General features: G+C 38.9%; 1 protein-coding gene across 1 annotated transcript in view; it reads right to left on the reverse strand.

The window, feature by feature from the left end:
- The window catches only part of ITGA4 (integrin subunit alpha 4), an 80,294-nt gene extending 67,686 nt beyond the window's left edge, over positions 1 to 12,608 (reverse strand). The window contains exons 1-2 of the mRNA XM_050750529.1: positions 11,734 to 12,608; positions 11,270 to 11,391 (exon numbers count right to left, since the gene is read on the reverse strand). Coding sequence (XP_050606486.1) covers positions 11,270 to 11,391; positions 11,734 to 11,930 — 319 coding nt within the window. The 5' untranslated portion in view covers positions 11,931 to 12,608. The remainder of the gene's footprint in view (positions 1 to 11,269; positions 11,392 to 11,733) is intronic.
- Between the last annotated feature and the right edge of the window lie 6,765 nt (positions 12,609 to 19,373).

Genomic DNA, 19,373 nt, shown 5'->3' on the forward strand with positions numbered 1-19,373 from the left:
AGATGGTTATGCCTTTTCTTGTATTATATTATTTAAAAACCTACTGTTTTAAAAATAAAAGTAATATCTTTTGTTCCCCCTTGTGTTTAGTTACCTATTGAAATAGCAAATGTTAAGCAAATTGTCTTTGGGTAGAAATACAATATTTAGAACTGCCACTAAAGCTAATTCTCATGAATTTCTCTGACAGGACACCATAAATAACCTCAGATTATCTTTATATTTTATCCAAATGTCATGCTGAAGTGATTTATAATCTGGTTTTCAATTCAGTTCATACGTTACTCATCTAAACTCTTAGTAAATCAAATCAGCTCCATAATTGAAAAAGTACTTTACATGGTTTAACATAAAAGAGGTCAGCAGAAATTAACATGCGATAATTTTCCCTGCTTTTAAACAACTAGAATGACTAATTCTTTGCACAGTTGAATGCATTTTTCCACTAGATATTTAAAAAACAAAGCCACATTAAAAACCATCTCCTTTTAAGCCTATCTTTCTCTTTCCTATTTTTTTTTTTTTTTAATTTGGGAAAGAAAATGTAAAAATGCATGCTTACTACTTCAGTTTCTTTCTTCCTACTGATGTGTATCAGCATATATAAATGTGTATATAAATGCAAATAAACAGGAATTTTGATCAAAGAAAAAGTTAGTACAAAGCTAGTTAAGTACATTCTTTACTCCTCCCCCTTTCATTGTTATTCATGTCACCAGTTTTAGTGTCATTGCTCCAAGTGTGACAGGGACTACAGGAGATTAGATATTTGACCTTTTATGTCACCTCCATAAGGGCAGATTGACTTTTGTTGACAGCAGCATTCCCACAGCTCAAGATAGTGCCTTACATGCAGTAGGCAGGAACTTAATATGTATGAGGGAGGGAATTTTGAACTACATTATATCACCACAAAAAAACCCTTTAACTAGAATGTACTACTGCATAATTATCACCAGACTTTCAGGGATCTAAGCTTTGGAGAGGTCTTTTCTCTTTACTATGATTGTTCCCTACTTCTCCTTCCAAAATATTATTTTCTTCAATTTTAAGACAGTAACAGATGGTCTGAAAGGAAACAGTCTCTGAGTTTGAAGATCTTTACAAAGGATAATTTGTGAGTGGGATGACTTAAGACAGAATCAGCTGGGGTCCACAGAAGATGCCTATCTCAGAGGGTATCTGCAAAGACTGTGGAGTAAATGAGATATGTGTGACGTGCTTGGATGACAGCCTGGCAGAGAAAACATGCAAATGTTAGTTGCTATTGACATCATTATATTAAAGATTAATGTCAGCATATTAAGCTGCACATGCATTGCAGCATACAACCTGGCTCGTAAAATATATGTGGCATATCATTATTGGGGAACTGGAATCATACACATTAACTCATTTTACACCCACAGTAGTAGCAAAGGATGACTGTATTATTAATTCTATTCTACAGAAGAGAAAATTGAGTCTTAAAGGAATCAAATAACTTGCCCAAATCCATAAGTGGAAAAATTAGAATAAAAAATATCTTTGATCTCTAAGTTATTTCACCCTATAGCATGGAACAATAAAACTCTAGAAATATTTCGGACATATGAATTAACTGAAATCTAGTCCACTTTCTGAAGCTTTTAGCTGAAAATATATAAAATATAGCAAATCTGCCTACAGACTGTACAATCAGCTTTCACTTGTTCAAGAAAAAGGTTACTTACTTGGTCCCTATCTTGCCCTGCTTTTTTTCCTCCCTTTAGAATGGTTCTCAGTATTTTGGCATTTCCACTAAAGAAAGAAGAACCAGGGAAAAGGTCAGACTCTAAGGTCTTCTTTCTATACAACTTTTGACAATGGAAGTGAAATACTTTGTGGCTGGGAAAGCCTGGACTTTCAAATGCAAGTAAATGTCTGCTTTATCTACCTGTGTCATTGTACTGTGACTTCTCCACCAATTCAGACATTTGACTGGGGCTCTCAGTCTGGCTTTCTGGCTACTAAGACAGCATACATCCTTACCTGATCTTTCAAAACTCATGATGTGATGTGATGTTTCAGAAAAGCAGTAAAAGCCCTTACCTTCCACCAACTGCCTTTTTTTTTTAAGCTGAAGCTCTATTCCATTATAAGACAAATCCTATACATTTCAAACTGTTCCACTCTAAAGTTTTTCCTAAATAAAATAATCCTGAAACATGAATGACCCTTGTTCCAATTCCATGTTTTATAAAGAGTCATTCATTCAAGATATTTTCTATAAAAGCAGTAAAGTATATAATCCCTTCACTCACATAAATTCAGATTAGGAAAAATATGGGATTACAAGTGAGAAAATCAATTCAAACATGACAACATGACAAAATTTACCATTGCAGGGCTATGAGGATGACAGAAAATTTATGCTTGTGTATGCAAGAATGCCTGGCACCTAGTAGATGGTCAATAAATAAATGATCAATGCCTCTGCTCCTCAGGGTACGTACATTATGGTGCTTTAAACTGAGCCAGCAGAGGGCGCTCACAGTGCTGCAAGAATTGATCAGCGGTCTTCAGCTTTTTAATTCAAATGCCTCCTTAGTTTTTCCTTTTAAGTCCTGATACTTACTAAATCCATTAATACTAATCCATATAGTATTTGACTATATTAAACTATGTACTCTTTTCACACATCTAGTTATACCTGGTGGCAATGTTTCTAAAAGATAATGATGTTCATGAATTCTACCATAATAAAAATAATTTTGGGTAATGAAAAGTAAAATATCCAAGTTTTAGAGGTGATAAAGGACATAAAAGTATTAAACTTCTAGAACTCTTTTCTTCCAGCTAGCCTAGTGGCAAATAAGAGTCAAAAGAGCAAAACATCAAAGTTAGAAACCAAAGTTAGGTTTTTTATTTTTTTTAATGTGTTTAAATGTCATATTTTCATATTGTCTAAACAAAACCTGACAATAGCCAATAATCATGCTCAATTTATGTGAGAAACAGTTTATATAATTGTAGGCCTGAAAAAGCCAGTTATTTCAGCTCTCTCTCTCTCTTTATCTTATTCTATTTAGAAAGAGTTCAAGAGGTAAATGTCCCCAGAGAGTAGTGCCAAGCTTTATGGTTGTAATTTTATAAATCTGGGCTGATCCTGAGTCATCATGAGGCCTCAGAACTCTATACAACTAGGTCACTTGTGGGTTTGATTTTAGGTTTGGGGTCTCTGCCAGGGACATTGTTCTCAAACTTCTTCAAAATCCCACAGAAAATGTACACAAGTCTTTTTAATAACTAAAGTCAAAAATGTGCCCCAGCTGATATATTTTGTAAACATAATTTAAACAGGGAAGGTTACTCTCTAATTACTAATACTTATTGCATGCTTACTACATACCACAGTTTTAATACATGCAAAGACAGGTATTAACTCACTTTTCATAACATCCCTATGAAGTAGATTATCATCCCAATTTTGTGGATGAGGAAGCCAAAATAAGGGATGACTAAGCACTTGCCCAAGGTCACGCCACTTGTAAGTGGGGAAGGGAAAGGATTAAAACTCATACTATCAACCACCATCCGATGCTGCCAGACAATTAGTTGTTAGCACTTTTCCATTATTTTCAAATATGGACATTTTGAATAATCCTATACTATTCTGAAAGCCTATTAAAAGAGCATATTTCAACCTCTAACATTAGAAAACAAGGAAAGAAAATTCTGAACCTCCATGGTTTTCAATTGATCTCTTGGATTTAAAAATTCATTTGAAAAAAACATCACACTAATGTGTGGATGCCACTTTGTATATCTTTGAAACAAGAAAATACAAAAATGTAAACAGAAAATACTCCAGGGAAATCTGCTTGGTGGTCAGTATTAAAGTTCTATGCTTGCTTTTGGAATTCACAGGGTAGGATGGCTGAAAAGAAAAAAAAAAAAAAAGACAGCAACGAAAGAATTAAAGGAGGTCAGGAAGATAGGAAGGCTTAAAAATATAGTAGAGAAAAAAACAGTGAGGAATGTATCATATTATCCCGACCAATGGAGGATCAGAATGAGATGAAGAGTTACAGATACCAAAGGACGTTTCTCTGGGCAGAGTTTAAAGGATAAAATAAGAGGTTATATTGACAATGACTGGCAGACAAAACGATAATAGTCTATTGACTTCTAGAAAACTTTCACAAGAAAACAGACTAGTATTGTGGTGAGGTAGACTTCAAAGGGATTCATAAACAGATGGTACACATTGACCAGCATTTTCTATACAGGGCATAATGTCAAAAGAACATGTCTAATCCACTGTACACAAGAAGTCCCATAAAAGGGGTTTTTAAAACTAAGTCTACAATCTTACTATTTTCTGAACATTTTTGTGAATTATAGTATTTTATGTAGTTTATATAAAAAAGATTTTCTATGATTTTTTAAAATTCTCAGAGGTAAACTGAGAACAAGCACACTGCATTACTGAGCCCAGACCTGTCACCTGTATGTCCACTTCCATATTCTAATTTGATGTTTCCAGCTAATCTTAAAATTAAAAATCCCTGCTTCTAAAGACAGTCATTTTCAAGCTCCTATTTCAGGAGTAGGTGTTACTGTTTGAACTACCTGATATGAGCCTTTGGAACCCAAAGCGGACTTAGATACTTTGGAGTAAGGCTGAAATGTGCAGCAAATCCCAGGGGATTTTGCCCAAATATAAAAAACATGAAAATTATTTCATGTTTATTGAGTCCTTACATGTGCTCTTCAGACACAGTCAGAACTGCGTCCACTACTCAGATTTCACTCCTCCAGGACGCCTTCTCCCATTCATTTCTTCTCATCACTGTGTGCCTGTCTATTGTCATGCTTATTACATTGTCTCATAATTATCCATTTACCTGTCTCTCCCTTTATCTCAACTGAGTTATTCAAGGGCTTCAACCATGTCTTATTCAACTGTGTATATCCAATACATAAGTAATAAAATGTATTAATGAAGGAAGAACCCAGTTAAAAGTTATTGATGCTTGCTATCATCTCACTTCTCAACCCTCTGCAGGGGATTCACCATTAAAGCTTGTCTTACCAAGGTTACTAAGGAACTAATTCTCTCTATATCTAATGAGACTCATAGTTTCTCACCCCGGTTGATGTCTTGGCAACTTTTACTACTGCCAACCACTCACCTCTTCTCAAAACAGTCTCTTCCTTTAATCAGATTAATGTCACATTGACCTGATTTTTCTTGCTACCTCCTTGGCTTCACCCTCTTGGTTTTTGTTTTGTTTTGTTTTTCCCAGTTTCTTTTCTTTTCCAGCGGTTCTCAAGCATGGATGAATACTGGAATCATCTGGGGACCTCTGGAAACTACTGGTGCCCTATAGACTTACCCCAGAGATTTTATTAGTTTGAGGTGGGCCACCAGAACTGTTAAAGCGCTGTATGAGAATTTAAGTTGCAGCCAGACTTGAGCAGCACTATTCTAGCCACTTCTCAAACTGTAGGAATCCTTAGAAATTTGTCATTGGCCATTTGATCTACTTACCCCAGAGAGACGATAATCAAAGCCTTGGAGGTGAATGGGGTTATGTCAATTACTCTTACCTCTGGTTTGCTAGTACAGACCTCTCTACTGTCTACCACACCCATACATGGAACTGATCACTAGATATTTACTTCTATATCTCACAGGAATCTCAAGCCAATGAAACTCATCATTTTGCCAGAAAACTTGCTGGTCTTCCCTTTTTCAGTACATTGCACCATCAACCATGTCACAGCCCAAGTTAGAAACTTCAGTAACATCTTTGGAACCTTCTCACTCAACTCTTGCATTCAGTAATTACCAAGTGCTATCTTCTAAATATCCTCAGAATCTCCATGTTCCTCTCCATTGTTACTGCCAGTGTCCTTGTACAGACACTTGTTATCTGTAGTCTAAATTATAACAAAGTCTTCCTACACCTGTCTCACTGCCTTCAGTCTTGACCCAGTTACTCCAAAGCGTTCACCAACCTGCAACCAGAGAATATGTCAAACACACAAATCTGATCATGTCACGCCCCAGTTTTAAATATCCTAGGGTAAATTCACACTTAGAGTTGTATCAGAAGTAATCCCTGCCTGCCTTTCTAACCTACAGTTTAGTTCACACTCCATAGTGCAACTGTACACATTTTTTAGTTCTTCAAAAGCATCGTGCTCTCAAAGACTTCAGGGTCTTTATACACACAGTTTGCTCTTTCTGGCAAACTTTTCCATAGCCTCTTCTTCTGCCTAACTTCTGGTTATTTTTCAGTTCCCCTACTTGAACACCAATTCCTCAGGAATGCATCCCTTTATTGTCTTACCTAGATTAAATCTCACCATACTTTCCTATAAATAACCTATCTTATAAACTTTAAAGCCCTTGCGACAAGGAGTATGTTTCTTTTGCAGGCCCAGGTTCTGGCCCTTAGGCATTCCTCAATGAACAACGGAATGGATAAATCACCCATGTGTGCAATGGATTTCCACATCTGGCCTTACAACCGTGGCCAAGGGCATCTATTTTCAAGTCATTGGGTATATCACTCGGTGACCAAGTAAACTTAGGGCAAAAACTAACATGCATTTAGAAAGTCTCATCTCTCAAATTAGGTGGAAACCTCATCCTTTTGGAGATAAAGTTTGGGAAACTGCTGGAAATAAGGAAACTTCTTTCCAGTAACCTGATAGTTTATTAATGAAGCTCTCCGTCTTTTCTACATAATTGTATAACAGCCTTCATTCAGGATGATTTTTCAAAATGACCAATCTGCAATCTCAGCTTCATAAGATACAATTTAAAGCACATTGCAAATGAAAAAATTAAAAGTTATCAAGAAAAAACATATTTGAAGTTTCAACAGTGAGATATTTGCTATTTAATGTTAAGCTAATAACTCCTATGAATCAAGTAGAAGTGAGGATTAGGTAATCATTAGTTTAATAATGCAATGCTAATTAAATTCTTTCAAATAGGTTATATAATATGAACCAGGAGGCTGGCTAAGGTAATAAAATTTCCAGAAAGAAATCTAAATATGGGTAATGGTGACTAACTTGAGATGGGTCTCTTCTGTAAGAAAGAGGCACAGGCAGGCAGCTTGAAGGCCCAGTAACTATAGAACACTTAGTCTGGAAAAGAAAGTGAAAGTTCTACTCATTTATGCATAAATACCAGGAAAGTATCTCCTAAAAAGTTAGTGTTATTTTACAGAGGGAACTTAATGTTTCTCTACAGCAGTGCCGTCCAATAGAAATACAATACAAGTCCACTGGAAATTTTAAATTTTATAGTAGCCACATTAAAAAAAAAAAAAATTTATTTAACCTGATATTTTATTTAGCCTAATAAATCCAAAATATTATGTAATCAATAATTTTAAAATGTTTGTTTCAATATATAATTAATATCATGAAAATTAATGAGTTGTCTTCTACTAAGTATTCAAAAGCCAGTATGTAATTTACATTACAGCTCTCTCACTGCTGACTAGCCACATTTTGTGTGTTCAAAGCCACTTATGGTTAGTGGATACTATACTGGATAGCGTAATTGTATAACTTTAGACTATTACCCAAATGAGAGTCAGTGTGTGTATAATGCTTTCAGTGGTAACTCCAAAGTAATGAAAGATCTGGAGTGTTTTTCGAATAACCAAATAAAGACCATCTTTTTAGTGTAATTTGATAATCATTTCTATGTTTTATTATGTTCTAATTATTTAAATATTGATAGTCCACAGATGGACTATGCTTAACTATATTAATTGAGTCATTATTTGTGACACCTTAATTTAAGAACCAGCTATGATTAAAGTTTCCTTTAAACAAGCCTGATGATGCAGAGTACCCGGGTGGAAGGTGGACCTGTGGAAATCACCTGGGTCTCCTCAGACATAGTCTTCATGAGCAAGTCTGGGCCCAGACCCTCCTGACAGAGACACGACTTTCCTCTGGTACAAAAGAAGTGAGAGAAGAGATGTCTCAGGGAGTCAGGGAGGTAGGAGGCGGCCAACAATATATATACAGGAAGAAAAGCACCTTGTACTCGCCTAACGTCTCTCACCCTGGGCATTCTAGATAAATGAGCAGGCTCATTTCTGCTTGCGGCACGAATATACCATGGTATGGGACAACTTGTCCACAGAGGGTAGGGTGGGGGAGATATGGACCTCCTCTTTTGAGGGGTGGGGTCTATCTGAATTAACCATTGATCTGAAATTCTACAGAGACTCAAAGACGAGTACATGTGGATATTTTTAATTGCATGGGAGATGGGCGCCATTTGAAGACCCTACACCTTCAGATTCTTGATAGCAAGTAAAGCTATTCCAAAGGAAAGAAGATACCTTACTGACATGGCAATCATAGATCAATCTTTAGTCATTATAACATTTTTTCCTTCAGCCAACAAAATATTTCTCATTGTGTGTCATTTCAACTTCTACCTTTTTTTTTTTTTTTTTTTTTTTTTTTTTTTTTTGAGACGGAGTCTCTCTCTGTCGCCCAGGCTGGAGGGCAGTGGCACGATCTTGGCTCACTGCAAGCTCCGCCTCCCGGATTCACGCCATTCTCCTGCCTCAGCCTCCCGAGTAGCTGGGACTACAGGCGTCTGCCACCACACCCAGCTAATTTTTTGTTATTTTTAGTAGAGACAGGGTTTCACCGTGCCAGCCAGAATGGTTTCGATCTCCTGACCTCGTGATCCACCCGTCTGGGCCTCCCAAAGTGCTGGGATTACAGGCTTGAGCCACCGCGCCCGGCCTCAACTTCTACCTTTTAATGTATTACCTTTTAATTTTTAAACTTTTGGTTCAGTTTAATTGTCCCTATTAACCTCAACCTGCTTATTACAGATAACATACAGATAATAGATTTAAGTAAACAATAAAGAAGAACCGCTATTTTTTGAATGTCTATTATGTGTCAGTACCGAGCTAAGCATTTTCGCAACATTAGAGTCACCCACATTTGAAACAGGACAACTGAAGCTATTTTATACAGAAGATTCACACACACACACACGCATGCACACACACTTCTACAGAAGATGGCTTATCTATATTTACACATACTCTTGAAACTTCTTCATACAAAATAGTGCACAGCCCACAAACCTAATAACCCTAAAATATGTTTATTACCAACGTAATGTTTTCAGTGTTTTATTTCTAGACTGTAGCCTCAATCCCTATTTTATACCTTTAAGCTACCACTGAATTTATTCTGAATAGAAAGAGGCAGTTTCTTTACATGAAGAATAAAAGATATGTGTATTCTTTAGAATGTCACATGAGAAATAACTTCAGTCAACTCTTCAGCAAATACTCAAGGCATTACTATCGCTGTTAATGTTTTAACTCATTGATTGACCAGTAATCTTGTCTTTTTTCCTTTCATCTCAGTAAGTACCCTGTAGATTGGTCAAAATTTTGAAAGTTAAAAATATCAGTTTGGCACATTTCTAATCAATTATCTTACTCATAAATCTGGTTAATAAACTTTTCCTCTACTTTTATTCATTCATCCATCCAAAAAAAATCTTCATTTAATTCCTATTACATATCGATCATGTTTACATTTCTCTGAGAACAGTCAACCCCCATGCTACACATGCCCAATTTTTCCCTTCCATGGACAGGCATCATCTTAAATTTAATATATTATGTCATGATGTATCCAATTAAACACAGACATCCAGAAATAGATTCCGTGTCCATCCAGACAGGAAGTAGACACTAAATACCAGTAGTTATAATGTCATGGATCAGGAAACTATGACAGGACAACAGAAATAAAATTGCTCCCTCCTGAGACCTTGCCAAGATCCTCTGGCAGATTAAAGTTGTCAGCTCCACTCCCTAATTCTTCACCCACAACTCTCTCATGCAATGAAAATTATGCTTTGCAAAATCATTCCAAATGTATGGGTCTGTGAATGTTTTATACATTCCTACTGTGATTTCTGGTATTGAGGATGCTTAACAAGAGGCTAGGGCTTATTCTACATGCTACAGACAACTCGTGGACTTTTATAGGTGTTCGAAGTTAAAAGTAAACATTCCATTATGTTTATACTCTATTTGAATTCATTCGAAAGAAAGGAACCAGCTTCGCTGTTTGAAAAAGAGCAAAGACTACTATAAAATGCAAAAGAAGTTAAAGATCCAATAACCAATCCCAAAAGTCCCTTTACAGCAAAGAAATATAAAGTACCAATTTTATTCACCATTTACAGATGACCCACCAGCTCAGCAGGCAACATATTAAACCATTCACTTAATTTTATTTGCATTGAAGATGCATACATGGAAGAAAATGGCTTAGACTTTGGACCCATTCAGACCCTAGTGTGACTTTAGTTCCCACCTATCACTCACTAGCTCATAACTTTTAAAAAGGTATTTGCAACTCTGAGCCACAGTCCTCATACATAAACTAGGAACAATGTCAACCATGACCCAGGGTTGCTTTGAGGGGAAAAAATTAAGCAATATGTATAGCAGTAACATTTTGGAATAAGATAAGTCTTGTTATTTAATATTCGTTCCTCTTTCCCCACTTGTCTGTGTGCAAGAAACTTGTCTGAAACATGAAACTTCTCCCCTCTATCAGTACACATTTTTCAACTTGTCACAAATCTGAGACATTGAGAAATGACTGCAATAAGATGGACCCATATAACATGAGAGTTTTGGATGATGGTTTTGGGAGTGGAAAATTATACTACATTAACAATGAAGATGCCAACTTTCCTTTTCTTTTACATTGCATATTCTAAGTAAAACTAGCACTTTTTTTCTTTAGACCTTTAGGTTGAACGACGGGATATGGGATCAATTCCAATTGCTATTCCTGATATGCCCTTTAGCCTGTTCTTTAAGAAGGTTGATAGGACAAAGATGGAAATAAAATTCTCAAGTCTTGGCTTAGCTGGATTCTATCCTTAATATGCTGAGACACGCTAAAATGTGCTTTACACACGGAGAGACGGGGGAGAGATGAAAAGAAAGTATCATAAGAAATTTCCCTCTACCATAGTTTTGGTCAGCGTACTGCAATCATTGCCATAAGGAGAAGGGAGAACGATATTAACAGAAAGGGAATCCCTTTTACATTAAGGAGGGAAGATGAGACGGAGTTGAAACTGAAAACTTTAGGCTCTTTAAACGAGAAGTAACAGGCGACTTGAATCTTTCCAGGACTTGCCCTATGGTGGGGTCCACATGGGGGGTCGGGAGGTCACTAACTCCTGGTTCCACACCCAACTCACCCAGCTGGAGCTGTTCGCACGTCCGGCCGGGATTCTTCCCGATCCTGCATCTGTAAATCGCCCCGGGATTGATCACTGAAGCGTTGGCGAGCCAGTTGGCAGTGGGCGCACCCACCACGAGCCTAAAGAGACACGTGCACGTGCGCTCAGACGTGAGCTGTGCTGCCCACTGAGCTCCCTGTCGGAACAGATGTGCAGTCGGCAGCAGGGCAGCTTCCCCACCTCCTCTTCCGCCCACCACCCCCGACTCGAAGCTCCAAGGTCTTGCGCCAGAACGCACCCGGGGTGCTGCCACCCCAAGATAAGTTAGTTTCCCTGGCAGATCTCCAGCGAGCTGGCACTCGCAGCGTTTCCCTCCTGCCTCCTTGGGAGGGAGAAAAGTTTGAACCGGGCAGGGAATCCCTTGGGCGCCGTTCTCACGCCGCTCTGAGCTGCTGAGGGCTCATTGGTCCAACTCTACTCACCATCGGTTCGCCCCGTGGCTGTGCAGCACGACCGAGTAGCCGAACAGCGTGTTGGGGGGGCCCTGGTAAAGCAGCGCGCTCTCAGTGTCCACGTTGTAGGGGCGGCCGGTCGGGACCCCCAGGCACAGCAACAACATCACCGTCTCCCGGAGGGCGGCCCTTCGGGGACCAGGTTCGCGCCTCGCTTCCCAAGCCATGCGCTGTCGGTGGGGAACATTCAACACTAAACGGCCACTACCCCAAAGTTGCACGGGATGCGACGGTTGGCCAACGGGGAAGAACGCCCCAAGAGATGAGGCGCAGCGTGTCCGGCGCCGGCGGGCTACAGGAAAGGAAGGAGGGAGAGAAGAGGAGGGGAAGTCGGCCCACCGCGGGCGGAGCGATTCGGCTGGCCTGGGATGCCGCGCACTCGCCCGGCCCCACTCCCGGTTTCTGCTGCTCGCCGGGAGCTTCGGGTTCTCGCGCTGATTCTCCGGGTACGGGCCGCTGGGTGGGGTCCCGGGCGTGGTGCGGAGGCGCAGGGCCGGGCCCCGTCTCCCCTTACGCGCGGCTGCAGGGGGCGCTGGGGAGCCTCGGCTGCGCAGGACGCGCGTCTCGGCCCGACCTCCCAGCCCGCAGAGCGCGGGATGGCTCTGGGCTCAGTAAGAGCGGACCTAGATGGAGCACGGGCTTCCCCTTTTAACAGTAGTTGGGGCCTAGAAGCGGAGCTGTGTGGCCCCAAACCGCGTGCCCCTCGCTGTGATCGCCCAGCCTCTAGCAGGCAGCCCGGCGTGGCCCAAATGCCAGCCACAAACTCGGGGACTGGGACTGCGGCGGGGAGCCGTCCAGTTCTTTGGTTGAGAGTCAAGCACTGTCTTGTTTTTCAGATGTAGGCAACCACTAGATAAATTATCAAGAGCCACAAATTAAAAACAAAACCCCAAAAAACTCGCCGAAGGCTCCTGGGGAACATTTTGGTGACAGAGACGTTATGGCTATTCTCTTCAAGACCCACACTGGGCACCCTTCTATGCCCACTTCCTTCCTCCCCACACTTCCTCTGCACCCCGGGCTGTGTGCCTGAGCAGGCGAGCAGCAGCCGCTCAGGTTGAATGGCAGGCGGTTATAGGCTGTGGCCGACCCCAACAGAGAGGTTGGGTTAAGGAAGCACTGTGACTTGATTCACTTTAACCGATTCTGATTGCTCCAGCTGGTTCTTGATTATCCCCTTTTCACGCACCCACTCAGTCGCCACGGGACACAGCTGCTATTAGGGGTGGTAAACTCCAGTGTGGGGTCAGGGTCCTAATGAGCCTCTGAAATGTGCCGGAGACCCATGACGCAACACACCTGAACTGGGTAGTGAGTTTCATTCTAATGCAATCCAGGTGTGCCCTGGATTTTTTTTGTTTGTTTTTGTTTCGTTTTGTTTTTTCCCTTCAGCAACCAGAGAGACAGTCATAGGTGATTATTAGACTGATATTTTCAGGAGATGAAGGTCTAGTTTTTTTATTGTTGCTATATGTAAAAAGAAAAGACAGGAAAAGTCTGCATCAAAGAGTGTGTCTGTGTGCTAAAACCCTGCTGGAATAACACATCTGACACTAACGACAGATACATAATTAAAATGCTTATTCATTTATTCAGCACATTAATGGAGCAGGCACTTGGCTAGGACCACAGGATTCCACCAAGAGTAAGGCAGGACTGATACAAACTTTCAAAAAATGTTTGCTCCAATGGTAGATAGAAAATTTGTACTAACTAGAGAAAGTTCCAGGTGAGGACACGTAAAGAGAGATGTGAAGGACCAGGAATCTTGAATCAGGCTAAGAACGGAATGAGCAATAAGGAGGGCTCCAGCGGGGCCAGGTAGAAGAACTGAAAGAGCTTCCCTGGCTAGTGTATTTAGCCACCCCACACACAGATTGGTGTGATATGAGCCTGACTTAGAGAAGCAGGAATACATGGTGAACCTCATAAGCCAGGTTAGGAATTTTAAATCTATGTTGGGGCTGACAGGAAGTTGAGGAATTTGTCTGGGTCAGCTCTGGGTTTCAGAAGTGTGAACGCAAGACTGAACACAGAAAACCTAATTTTGGAAGCCCCTGCAACAATAAATAGAGGATAAGCCCAAGGGGAAGTATTTCTCTTTCTTGAAAGACTCTCCTCTCAGGGCACCACTTTATTGAACTTTTTTCTCCTCCCTTCCTATCTGGGCGCTCTGAGTCTCCTCTGCTGGCTTCTTCCACCGTAATTGTTGAAAATCCCCAGGGCAGTTTTGGATTTGGGAACTGGGTGTGTGGTGATACCATTCACAGAGAAAAAAACACTGAGAAATGAAGTAATATGCATGTATGCAAGCATGTAGATGGGGGCATTGATGGGTTAAGTTTTAGCCATGTGGAGTTTGAGATATTTTTGGAATGACAGGATATTCTAGCCAAACCCAATGCAATTATTTTCACTCTGTCAACAGACAAAATATGAGGAATATTAACTTTCTCTTTACAGTAAAAAGTCAATATGGTGTGTGATAAATCTATTGTAAAAATGAAATGGCTTCCAGAAATGAAGGGCCTGTGGAGAATGGTTCTGATGTTTCTCTCTGCAGTAGTGCTGAGTGTGTTTCTTAGTAGATCTACATGCTGATTTTAACCCAGTTCCACAATTAGCTTACATTGTCGTTATTCTGAACTACGCAATCCTTCTTGTTTGCAGCTACAAAACCTCCAGTTGAGGCCAAGGACGTAGGTATATTGAAGCCATTCTGACACCCTCCAGAAACTGGCAAAGCCAGATCTTCTGATCTGAACCCCTACCAGTTTCTTTCCCTCCCTTCACCAAAGTCTTTTACAATGAAAGCCACTCAACACAATTTGTTTCATAGCGTAGTTTTGGTGACTAGCAGTCAATGGAGTGGTTGATAAGGCAGGACTTTTTTCCACAGTTATGGTTATAGCTATGATTCACTACCTTTCGAGAAATAGCCACCCTACATTATCTCACATGTTAGCTGAATTTCCTTCCTCCAAGGCTTAGAAAACAGCTCGCTTTTCCTAATGTTAGCAGGAATAAAGTGTGTTTCATGATGCTTTAAAATAAACTGAAGATACTGCTATCTCTCTAATCAGAAGGATGTTGAAGAAAGACTCATGCCTATCCCTAGCTCTCAACCCGACATAAATATTTGGGCACTCAATTACTAAATGTCATTGAATGAATACTTATCAAGTGCCCACTATGTGCCAGAAAATGCATTATGGACTAAAATTATAGTAGACAAAATACAAGTGATCTCTAACCTTGTGTAGAAAGTCCTCCCCAGTAGCGAGGATTCTAATGTGGACTCACCCTATTTTTCAGTTGTTATCAAGAGTAAGCATTTCTCCTTCCAGAAAGACTCTCTTCTCATGATACCACCTTATTAAGCTTTTTCCTCCCTTTCTATCTGGCCACTCTGAGTTTCCTCTGATGTCTCCTTTCCCTCCACCATAAGTGCTGGAAATCCCCAGGGCTATATTCTGGACCCTCTTTCATTCTCTTTCCATCTTCCCTCTTTAGGAGATCTAACCCATTTCCTATGTCTTTAAAAACAATCTAAATATTATAAGTCATTAACAGAAATGGTATACTTATTTCAATAGATGCTGAAACAGCATTTGATAAAATTCAACATTCCTTTATGATAAAAATTCTCACCAAAATGGATATAGAAGGAACATATTTCAAAATAATAAAGGCCATATATAACAAACCTACAGTCAACATCATACTGAGCACAGAAAAAATGAAGGCCTTTCCTCCAAGGACTGAAACAGACAAGGATAACCCCTCTCACCACTGTTATTCTACATAGTACAGGAAGTCCTGGCCAGAGCTATCAGGCAAGAGGAAGAAAGGAAGGGTATCCAAATTGGAAAGGAAGAAGTCAAATTAGCTTTGTTTGCAGACTACATGATCTTATACCTAGAAAAATCTAAAGAGTCCACCTGAAAGCTGTTAGATCTGAATCAGTAAAGTTGCAGCATGCAAAATCAACATACAAAAATCAATAGCATTTATATATGCCAACAGTGAACAATCTGAGTAAAAATCAAGAAAGCAGTTCCTTTTACAATAGCTACAAAAATATACAATACCTAGGAATCAATTTAACTAAAAAAGTAAAATATCTATTCAAGGAAAACTATAAAACTCTGATAAAAGAAATTGAAGAGGACATAAAAACCCAGAAAGAGATTCCATGATGATGGATTGGAAGAACTAATATTGTTAAAATTACAGTACTACCTAAAGCAATTTACAGATTCAATGCAATTCCTATCAAAATACCAATGACATTCTTCACATAAATCGAAAAATTCCTAAAATTTGTAAGAAACCGCAAAAGACCCTGCACAGCCACAGCAGTCCTGAGCAAAAAGAACAAAGCTGGAGGCATCACACTACCTAACTTCAAAATTTACTACAAAGCTATAGTACCAAAACAGCACAGTCCTGGCATAGAAATAGACAAATGGAACAGAATAGAGAATCCACATATAAATCCATGCACATACAACCAACTAATCTGTGACAAAGGTATAAAGAACATACAATGGGAAAAAACAGTCTCGTCAATAAATGATGCTGGGAAAACTTAATAACTACATGCAAAAAAATAAAATTAGAACTTTCTCACCATACACAAAAACCAAATCAAAATGAATTATAGACCTGAAATTATGAAATTACTAGAAGAAAACATTGGGTAAATGCTCTAAGATATTGGTCTGGACAAAGATTTTTTTTTGTGTAAGACCTAAAAAGCACAGGCAACCAGAACAAAAATAGACAAATGAGATTACATCAAGCTTAAAAGCTTCTGCACAGCAAAGAAAACATCAACAAAATGTAGAGAGAACCCATATAATGAGAGAAAACGTTTGCACACTCTCTATCTGACAAGGGATTAATAACCAGAATATATAAGGAGCTCAAACAACTCAATAGCAACAAAACAAAAACCCAACAAAGAATGTAACTTCAAAATTGGCAAAAGATCTCGATAGATATTTCTCAAAAGAAGACAAACAAATGGCCAACTGGTATGTGAAAACCTGTACAACATCACTAATCATCAGAAAAATGCAAATCAAAACTACAATGAGATATCATCTCACTCCAGTTAAAATGGCTTATATAAAAAAGGCAAAAACAGATGCTGGTGACAAAGTGGTGTCAAAGGGGAACCCTCATACAGTGCTGCTGGAAATGTAAATTAGTACAGCCACTGTGGAGAACAGAATAGAGGTTCCTCAAAAAAGTAAAACTGGAACTATGATATGATCCAGCAATTCTTGTGGGTATATATCCAAAATAAAGGAAATCAATACATGGAAGAAATATCTCCACTCCCATGTTTATTGCAGCACTATTCACAATAGCCAAAATATGGAATCACCCTAAGTGCCCATCAATGAGTGAATGGATAAAGAAATATACATACATAATGGAATATAATTCAGCCATAAAAAAAGAATTAAATCCTGTCATTTGCAGCAACATGGATGGAACTGGAGGCCATTATGTTAAGTGAACTAAGCCAAGCACAGAAGGACCAATATTGCATGCCCTCACTCATATATGGGAGCTTAAAAAGTGAATCTCATGAAGATAGAGAGTAGAATGGTAGTTACTAGAGGGCAGGAAAGGTAGGTGGAGGGTGATGAAGGGAAAAAATATATATAGTTATTACCACTGGACTTCACACTTAAAAATGGTAAAGATGATAACTTTTATATGTATAGTATACTATAAAAAAAGTTTAAAAGGAAAAAATATATTCACAACTAATGTCAAGTAACTGTATTGGATGGTCAGTGGGGGATACAATTAAAATACGTGAAGAAACAATCCTCTAAAATTATCCGTGATTGTCTTTTTTTGGTGATAAATATCCTCATAGAAGACTACAATAGAAACAGTACATAGAAGGTACAATTTAAATTATATTCTCTTACTATATTTTACATACCCAATAATTGGCTTCTAAATCCTTGAGGAATCCTTGTTTTGCTTTTGCATAACATTCTTTTACTCAGTAGGTAAAAAAAAAAATCATTTAAAAATAAAGTTTGATTTTTTATATACATGTTGAAATATCTGTTAATCGGCTATTTCATGAGTTATTTAAATATACCCTCAATTGTTTGACATGAAAAAAGTAAATATCATGAGTCTCCAGTTTATGTCTCCATCCTGGACCTTTCTTCAGAGCTCCCGGTTCATTTGTTCTACTGCCTACCAGACATCTCCACTTGGATGTACAGTGGGCATTGTGCATGTAACATACCTAAAACTGAGTTCTGGTTCCTTGACTTCTGATCTAAATCACTCTTCCACCCACTCTCTTTCTTTCCAGAACAACTGGGCACTCTATCTGACCAGTTGTTCAAGCCAGAAATTTGGAAAGTAATACCTCCCTCTAACTTCAACAAAGAATCCATCAATCACAAGGTCCTATCAATTTGACCTCTAAAATGTGTCTCAAGCCCATCTTATGTTAATCTTCTTTTGCACAGCTACTACCACTTCTCAAGATAATTTCATGTGGGCTACTTAATAATCTGCTAGGTGGTCTCCCTTTTTCATTGCCCCACCTCATCAAATTTCTGCACAGAAGCCAGCGTGAACTTTCAAGATTCTAAATGAATCAGGCAACTAATTCCTTGCTTAAATCCTTTAAACAGTTTTCCATCGCTTTCTTATAGTACAAACCACACTCAACATGGCCTAAAAGGACCCTATGATCTGGCCTCTGACTACAGCACCAGCCTTGGCATTGGCCACTCCTCCTGGATCACTTGGCTTTTGTCATATCAGCCTTTCTTAATTTCCTTCAGTGTATCAAGGTTTTTCATCCTCAAGGTCTTTACCATATTATTACCTCTTCTTGGACACATAGCCTTTGACTTTTCACATGATTCCTCTTTCTCTTTCTTCCATCTCAGCTTAAAGATCTCCTCACAGAGGACTTTCTGCCCATCCAATTTAAAATAGGTCACCATAACATTCTCTGCCAGACAATCCTGTTCATTATCTCCAGAACTCTTTAATTTATAATCATATATTTTTTCATTATATCTTTCTCACTAGAATTTGAGAGTAGAAAACAGCTTTGTTTTGCTCCTGTTGTTTACCACCATGTCTCTAGCACTTAATATGCTACCTGGCAAGTAGCAGGTGCTCTGTATTTTTTAAGTGGCCCTTACATGATTTTGGCTTTTTACATCATTAATGTCATAAACTGGAAATTTATAGGTTTATGTTCATTACTACATGCAAAACAATATGCTAAGTCCTTTGACAAATGTGAAACTGTATAAAAAGTGAGTCCTAATCTCAGTTTATAATTTACAAAGGAAGATATGATATACCTTAGATAATATAATGTAGTCAAATTAAATATCATATACAATGAGGAGACAAGAGACAGTTGGTTGCTGACAAAGAGTGTAGGCATAAAGGCAGTTTCAAGACCCAAACTTATGCAGACAGCAGGGCAGGGGAAATGAAAGAGCTCGTAAGGCATTGGGGAAAAAAACTGATGTGTATTGTGTGGTGTAGGTACTAAGAGGAAGTAAAATATGACCAGCATTTTTAGCCCTGGTGACAGA

This window comes from Macaca thibetana, chromosome 12, assembly GCF_024542745.1.
Source record: "Macaca thibetana thibetana isolate TM-01 chromosome 12, ASM2454274v1, whole genome shotgun sequence".
Classification (NCBI taxonomy): domain Eukaryota; kingdom Metazoa; phylum Chordata; class Mammalia; order Primates; family Cercopithecidae; genus Macaca; species Macaca thibetana.